General features: G+C 56.5%; 1 protein-coding gene across 1 annotated transcript; it reads right to left on the bottom strand.

Moving 5' to 3' along the window:
* Nucleotides 1–4,027: 4,027 nt before the first annotated feature.
* Nucleotides 4,028–5,805, bottom strand: LOC119877143 (microtubule-associated protein 1S-like). The gene is given in 3 exon segments (XM_038560645.1): nt 4,028–4,708; nt 4,711–5,260; nt 5,734–5,805. Coding segments are annotated over 3 exon segments (1,248 nt in total). The 3' UTR covers nt 4,028–4,082.
* Between the last annotated feature and the right edge of the window lie 2,655 nt (nt 5,806–8,460).

Genomic DNA, 8,460 nt, shown 5'->3' with positions numbered 1-8,460 from the left:
GGATCCTGGAGGCCCGGGATCGAGTCCCGCATCGGGCTCCCTGCATGGAGCCTGCTTCTCCCTCTGCCTGTGTCTCTGCCTCTCTCTCTGTGTCTCTCATGAATAAATAAATAAAATCTTAAAAAAAAATAAAGAGCTTTCAACATCTCAATAAAAAGAGATGCCATTTTTGCCTTTTGCATTTGCAATGTTTTTTTTTTTAATGCTCAAGATGGGCCATGCTGTGGAAAACAGGCGCTCCCTTTCAGGTCTGGGAAGGGGGTGAGGGTTCAGCAGGTGCCCTGGCCTTACGGGATCCCACCTGTACCTCCGGTCCCTGTGTAGCACATTCTCCAAATATCTGCGGAGGTCGGGCCCTTGGCCCCGGGAGGGGACAGCACGGTGTATTTCCCACACGCTGCAGTATTTTTGGTGGAGAAACACAGCACACCCCGGCGTGCACCAGTGTGTTTTTATATGATGGACTATTGTCGGGCCGTCTCTAAAAGTTATGTTTCTGAGGAATTTTTTATGCCCTCCCCCGAAAAAATACAAACGATGTTACAATATGTTATCAATTATGAACATATTTTATGCATATGGACATATAATCCATGTGTTGGATGTTTATGGAAAACACGTATGAGAGTATTTTGTAGATATAGGTAAGGTTGAAAGTATGTCAACAGCACTCATCTAGCTGGTTCTACTTTCTTCCTTACGCTTTTTTGCCTTTTTACTAAATGCAAATTACTTTCATAATGAGAAAAATGTATTTTTTTGAAACTATGTTCTGAGTAGTTCATCACATGGCACCCAGGGGCAGCAGCACAGGGCCAGGCATCCTGGGTGCCGGTCAAGGCCCCAGGGAAGGAGGGGGTTGAGGAGAGGGCCCCTGGGGTCCCTCCCTCCGCAACATGGTCCGCATCCCGTCTAGAGCATGCCTCGAGGAGCATCTATGTGATATTGAACAATAGTCGGTGACCATCTGGATTTATCCCCACGATACCCACGTAATCACATGCGCCAGATGAACGTTTCCTGATGGCCCATGAAAATACAGACGGGTCTGCCGTGCAAACCTTTTTCTGCCGTCAGCGCTGCTGTGCAGAGAGAGAGGGCTAGAGCCCGGCCACGGGCTGGTCGGAGCCGACACCTGCTGGTTCCCGTTACTTTCTCAGCTGGTCCCCCACCTCGGGGCTGGGAGGTGCTCAAGCCAGCTTCCAGCAGCCCCCCTGCAGCCATCGTAGGTGGCCTGCAGCTCCTGGAAGGGGTGACCGCTCTCTCAGCTCCAGAGCACCCCTGACCCCCACTACCTCCTTCCTCCTTTCTCTCACCCCTGGCTCCTTGCCCTTGGGTGCGTGTCACCTGCTCCTGTGACCCAGAGGCTGCTCCTTGGAGGACGGGGCCTGGAGACTGTGTCCTTACCTCCCTTCCAGAGAGCTGGGAAGTTGGGCCGGTGGGGGACGCTGGCGGTGCCCTGGACATTCCCTGCACTGGGCTGCAAGCCCCAGACAGCTGCGCTTGCTGAGCAAGAGCATCGCCGTGGCAGCTGGAAGGAGCTCAGCCTTGGGATCAGGAGCTCTGGGCTGGAGTCCTGCCTCTTTCCCTCTCTGGCTGTGTAGCCTTGGCTAAGCTGCCTTCCGTCTCTGAGCCTTGTTTCCTGTCTGTAAAATCCCAGCCTAGACACAGATGGGGGAGATTCAGGAGTTGAAGGGAACGCACTTGGCCACGGTGACTTTATTAAGTGCCAGTTCCCTCCACCTTTTCCTTCTAACTTTTGAGGTCTGAACCAGGCATTTCAACCCTCAAATCCCTGAGCCAGCGTAACCCTCACACCCCCAGCTAGTGAGAAGGACTTCCCAAAATAGTGGGTTTTGTCTTTATATGTCTTCCTATGCAGCAGTGGGATCCCCGGTTTTCCTCGGGGACGATTTGGGTTGTTTTTTTTTTTTTTTTTTTTAAGATTTTATTTATTTATTCATGAGAGACACAGAGAGAGACAAAGGCAGAGACACAGGCAGAGGGAGGAGCAGGCTCCCTGTGGAGAACCCAATGTGGGACTCGATCCGGGGACCCAGGATCACAGCCTGAACTGAAGGCAGTTGCTCTACCACTGAGCCCCTCAGATCCCCCCGATTTGGGTTATTGAGACAGAAATGAGAAAGAGGAAGGCAACATCCAGAGTAGGATTTTGGGTCCATAGTAAGATAGTCTCCCTGAAAACCAGGATTTGCCCAGAAATACTTTCTGAATCCTAACCTCTTACTAAACATCAAGAACTAAGGTCAGTAGATGGGGAGAGAAGTGGTAAGTGAGGATTTGCCAGCTGGGGTCCTGGGAATGAACACCTGCCCCTCTGACCTGTGGGAGAGGAGCAAGGAGGGAACAGGGCGATGAGTTGTGCCCCATCCTCCCCACCCTGTACCTAGCCTGGGGCTGGGGCAGGTACACAGACATCCAGGAAGGTGTGGGGAGCCTGTGTGAGCAGAGACCCTGTGCCCACACCCCTGGTTCCTCTTGGAGTGCAGGAGCCAGCGTGTGGCCCTGGGGAGGGAGGAGTCCTGGCTATGACAATGGAGCAGACACCTGTGAGCACTGCAGAGGGTCTGGCAGTTCCCAGGCTCCCTGGGGAGGGGATTCCAGGTGACAAGGAGGCTGGTGGACCAGAAAAGGCCCGTGGACAGAATGGAGATGCTCCTGGGGCAAGACAAGGGCCAGAATCCCACGTTTGGCATTGCGGACCCTAGAAGGTGGCCAGACGCAAAGCCAGCACCTGAGCAAGGCCAATCTGGGGACTGCAGCAGAGAGAGCCAGGGACTCAACCCATCTCCGTGAGGCCACAGGAGGCTACACTCACATTCGTGCACACGCACACATGCACATGCATACACACGCACTCACCCTCTCGTACTCACACACGCAGGCTCACACTCACAGACACACACGCTCACACATTCACACACTCTCAGACACACACATCACCTACACACAGTCACACCACATCGAAGTCTGAGCCTTTACTCAAAACAGGAAAAAAAAAATCACCCTGAAGAAAGCAGGCCGGAAGAGATGAGATGCATTTATTGGCAAATTAGTTTCTTTCTCCACCCACCCATGCACCCATACACCCACCCAGCCATCTGTCCCCCGATCCAAGCAGCCGCCAGCCACCCCTCGGCCTCCCCTGCCTATGCCACACCTGAGTCAGCGATGCTCCCGGGGAGGGGGAGGATCGTCGGCCGGGGCCAGGCAGGCGGGAGTTGAAGCCTGGCATTGCCACTCACTACTGGGCAGCCTTGGGCGTGTGGGCCTGAGTCCCGGCTTACTCACGTATACAGTGTGGACAGTGGTACCTCCCTACGGGGTTGTGCAAGGACGAAGAGAGACCCCTCTGCCCAGGCCCTCAGTGCCCCCCAGCCGTTCCACTGAAGGCAGGTCATGGACTGAGCCAGCCCTGGAAGTGGAGCCCAGAGAGCAGTTGGAAGTTGCCCAGAGCCCAATAGGGAGTTGACCTCGGGCCTGAGAATAGACGGAGTCGTCACCCACCAGCCCCGGGTGCCTCTGGCCCGGGGTCATCACTCCCAGGACAGGCTCCCCTGTACCCTTCCCCGGTGCTCAGGCACCCTGGCTGTGCCCTGCCTCTTCCTTGTGGCCGCACCCACGCCCAGGGCTCTCCTGGCCCTCAGGAGGGCTGGGCCTTCACCTTACCACCTCTGCTCACTCCTCAGCAACCACCACCGTGTCCACCCTCACCACTGACCCCCCAACAGGTTCTCAAAGCCTTCGTATCTCCACGTCCTCCGGTGGTCCCTCTGCACCTGACACCTGCCGCTGCCCTCGCCCTCTGCTGGACCTGCTTGGCCGGCTCTCGTGCTCCTCCTGGTCTCCTGAGCTGTGCCCCCCTCCAGCCCCTGAACGCAGGCGTCCCTAGGACTCCCATCTGCGCAGCCTGTCCTCCCTCTGGGAAGACCACCCGTTGCTCGGACTGCAGTCACCACCCCCGGTCACCACCTGATGACGGCATCGTGTTATTTCTGATGCAGGGGAATCTCGGGACAGTGGCAGATTCCGGGCTGAGGGGGTGGGTGTCGGGAACGGAGCTAGAACTCCACCTTGCAGGCGGGGAAGGCCTCGTCCTGCATGGACACGGTGCTATTGCTGCCCAGCACTGTGATGCCCAGCGCCTGGTGCCGAGCATGCGTCTCCTCGTACCACTCATGCATTGCCACTGAATCGAAGGTGGGGATCAGGGTCACCTGGAGGTCACGGTCCCACTGCTGCTTGCCCGCGAGTAGTGCATCCAGGACGGCCCACATGCCCTCTTCCTTGCGCTGGTCCTGGCCACTGATGACATAGCAGAGTGCACGCACCCGCCGGAAGAATTCCTCGTCCACTAGCCGGGCACTGCTCCCGCTGGGCAGATAGGCCAGGTCAAGGTAGACGGGGGACCCTGGAGGGGCTGCTGACCCACCTGGCCGGCTGCCAGCTGACCCAGATGGGCCCCGAGTGGTCATCTTGGAGACTGAGGTCTTTCTGGACAGAGGTGCCCGACCTCCCTTGTCACTGGGCTCACTCCGGGTGCTGAGCGGCCGACTGGCCCTGTCTCCACCAGCCAGTCCCTTGGTTTTGGCAGTGCTCGCTGCAGTGGCTTTGGGGGCAGCAGTGCTGGGGTTGGGGCAAGCCAGGGACTTCCGGGTGCGGCTGAGGCCCTCTGTCAGCCGTGCCTGCTCGGGGGCAGCATCTCAGGGTCCACCATGCATATGCTGGGTGGGGTGGGCCGCGGTGGGGGGAACTTGAGAGGCTTGGGCAGTGGGTCATGGCGAGGGACCCCAAAGCCCTCCATGTCCTCATCTGAGTCCGTGGTGCCAGAGGCGGCAGGCAGGGGGTCTGAGTCAGACAGGGTGGGCAGGGACTCGTGGACGGATGTGGGTGGCATCTCCTCGGCCCCTGGAGCGCCCGCCCACTCCTGGGACCGAGCACTACTATCTGAGCTGCCGGGGGATGCGGGTGCTGGTACCATGGGCACAGCCTTTCGGTGCTCAAACTCGCAAGGTGACACCAGGCATAGGTCCACATCATGCGGGGAGGCTGATCGCCGTACCCGGGGGCCACAGAGTGGGAGGCTCAGCCCAGCCTCGCTCACAGTGGCAGGTGGTGGCGGAAGCACCTGCTCGAAGGACACGGACAGGGACTCGTCTACCTCTGTGGAGTGTGGGGAGCCTACCTCAGCTGGCAGCAATGCCAGTGTTATGGGGGCGGGACACAGAGGTCCCAGATTCTCCAAAGTCACACGGAAACAAAACTCCAAATGATTCCCTCATTACCCACGCTCTGCCGAATGCCCCGGTAAGGTCTGCAGAGATCTGCCACTGCTCCCCTGGGCAGGTCCCTGACGCTGCCCCCCACCCCGTAATCACTGCGTGGAGCCCTCACGGGTCTCCCTGCTGCATTCCTCCCCCCGCCCCCACCTTCCAGCCCCACTGCTGCCCTATCCTGAAAATTTTCCTTTCAACCAATGATCTGATCTGGTCCGTTCCCTGCTTTAAACTTCCCAGGCGCTCCCCGTGGGTTCAGGATGGAGCTCACCCTGGTGTGAGGCCCCAGATGCTTCTCCACACGATCCCCCCTTCCTCATATGCACCCCCTGGACGCCCCATGCTGCTGCTTGCGGGATCCTGGCTGCTCAACTCAAATGTCCGTGCCCGCACCTCTGACGCACCCACGACACCCGCTGCACCCCAGCTAGCTGGCAAGGGCGCAGGTCTGCAGGGTTGGAGGTGAAGTGCCGGGCAGGGAGTCAAACTGAGTCTCAAAGAGCCCCATGCGCTCGGTGAGCAGCAGAGCCTGGGCCTGAGGCTCTGGGGTTTAAAATGCTCCCGAGAAATCTCCAAGGGGTTGGTGTTGATTTTTGCAGGAAATAGCCGGACCGGCTGCTGCAGTAATTACCATTTCTCTGCTCCCCGAGGGGCTGCTATCTTTGGCAAACTAATTACTAATAAGGTTTACTCAATAGCCAGTATAATCGCTAGAGAAAACTATCCTTAAGGACTTATTCTGCTTGATTTGAGGCTTGATGTCACAAGCCACAACGTTCTGAGAAACCCCTTCTGTGACTCGAAGGGTCGGTGCAGGGCGTCTCCTGGGCCCATGAAGCATCTGCACCTGCCAAGCAGCCTCCTCGGTCCATTCCTCCACAGGGGAGCCTCTCTGTGGGCAGAGGTGGGAGGGGAGGGTGCAAAGGAGGGGCCAGAGCTGCCCCCCAGCCCTCTAATAGGGCGGCTCCTTTCCCTTGGGGCCATTTTGGGATTTTCTTTTTCATGAAATCACCTAGCAGCAAAAGGGACATCCTTGTTTAAATTCCAACTTTGCCTCGAATCTTCATTTCTTTTTTTATTTTATTTAATTTATTTATTCGTGAAAGACACAGAGAGAGGCAGAGACAAAGGTAGAGGGAGACACAGGCTCCCCCTGGGAGCTGGATGCGAATTCGATCCCAGGACCACAGGCTCATGACCTGAGTCCAAGACAGACACTCAACAACTGAGCCACCCACGTGCCCCAAACCTTCATTTGTTGATATGTAAAATGGGGACAGTAAGACATGCTTTTCAGAGTGTTCGAGGACAAATAATCCAGTGGAAGCAAAACAGCAAGCACCATGCGGGGCACATAGTCGGTACCTCATAGGGCACTTCTCCTGTTCGGGACAGAATGTTTGCATCCCCTCAAAAGTCATATGTGGAAGCGCAAACCCCTACATGATGGCATTTGCAGATGGGGCCTTTGGGAGGTACTTGGGGTCAAACGAGGTCATGGGGTGGGGCCCCAGGATGGGGTTAGCGCCCTTATGAGAAGAGACACCAGAGTGCCTGCCTTCTCTCTGCCCCTGTCACAGTGAGGACAGGGACCACATGAGCGCCCTGCAAGAAGGTGGTCACGTGTGGGCCACGAGGAGCCTCACCAGACACCAACCCCTCTGGTGTCTGATCTCAGATGTCCAGCCTCTAGAGCTGCGAGAAAACAAATTTCTGTTGTTTCAGCCACCAAGTCAGCAGTATCTTGTTATGGTGGCCCATGCTAATACCTGCCCGGGGGAGACAGCAGTGCGGCTGTGGCCTCCTCCCTTCTTGCCCTTCAAGGCTCCCTGCGGGCGGAGGGGTGGGGGGAACTGTCTGTGCCTGGAGAGAGATCCCAAGAATGTTCTCTAAAATCACCGAAATGTGCGTGATGCCTCCTTATCTCCGTGCAGCTGAATTTATGCTTTTAATTTATACCTATAGGACTTATTTAAATTTTGTATAATAAGCATATAACATGTTTCCAATAAAGAAAGCTGAGGGGAGCCTGGGTGGCTCCGTGGTTGAGCATCTGCCTTCGGCTCAGGGCGTGATCCCGGGGTCCTGGGATCGAGTTCCACTCCCCATAGGGGGCCTGCATCTCCCTCTGCCTATATCTCTGCCTCTCTGTCTTGTCTCTCATGAAGACATAAATAAAATATTTTAAAAAAGGAAAAGAAAAGAAAAAGAAAGCTTAGTACTCTGGGTGAGCCACCTAGAGCGCTCCCCAGAGCCCGCTGCCTTGGACTGGAGAGACCCCCGGCAGCTTAGGAGGCGCAGGGGAGATGCACCTGCGGGCGCCCAGCAGATGCAGTTCCCAGCTGCCAGCATGGAACCAGGCTTGTCGTTCCTATTCGGTCCTACTCTGCCCTCCTTCTCCTTGGCTCTTCACCGTGTTCAGTGCGGCACACAGGGCTGGTGGCCAGAGCCTCCCGTGTCGCAGGTCGCAGGCAGAGATACAGAAATCACAGGCTTCTCTTGTCAAGTGCTCAAAACCCAACGGAGATGACTGACTTTTCGTAATACGTGCATATTTCCTCCCCCAAATCAGTGCCTATTGATCTGTTTCTAGCAGTTGGTGTAGATATTCTTTCTCTTTGCTATTACAAATCATAAATATGGATTTCAGACTTTTTTTAAAAAAGGCTTGGAAATATTTCCGTGTCCCCAGAGTTCCCTTGATGTAAGAAGGGCTGTTTTCTTGTTTGGTTTGTCTCCAGACCACTCCCCCCCACCCTGGGGTTTGGCCAGGCCCTGGGGCCATGCACACATACTCTGCTCCCATTGGTGTCTGGCCTGGGGGGACCCCCTGGCCCTTGGAACCTCGGGATCCTCAAGTGCACGAGAAGCAGTGAGCGGACTGAGCCCCCTGCCCACCACAGGGCTGGAGCCCGAGCAGCTGGGGCCAGGAGACCTGGTGGGGAGACCCAGAGACCCTAGCCTGGGAGGATGGCAGGCCTGCTGTTCTCTGTGCGGCCCCAGGCTCAGACCTGGAGGGCTGGAGTCCTGCTCACCTCCAATAAGCTGTAGGACACTTCTTTGCACCCAGGTTCCCAATTGCAAAGCAAAGATAATCAAAATAATACTGCGGGGGGGGGCGCGGGGGGGTGCCTGGAGGGCACAATCAGTTAAGTGTCTGACT

This window comes from Canis lupus, chromosome 17 (assembly GCF_011100685.1).
Source record: "Canis lupus familiaris isolate Mischka breed German Shepherd chromosome 17, alternate assembly UU_Cfam_GSD_1.0, whole genome shotgun sequence".
In the NCBI taxonomy this organism is placed as follows: Eukaryota; Metazoa; Chordata; class Mammalia; order Carnivora; family Canidae; genus Canis; species Canis lupus.
Note: the sequence above shows the minus strand (reverse complement) of the source record. Positions and strands in the feature narration are given on the sequence as shown.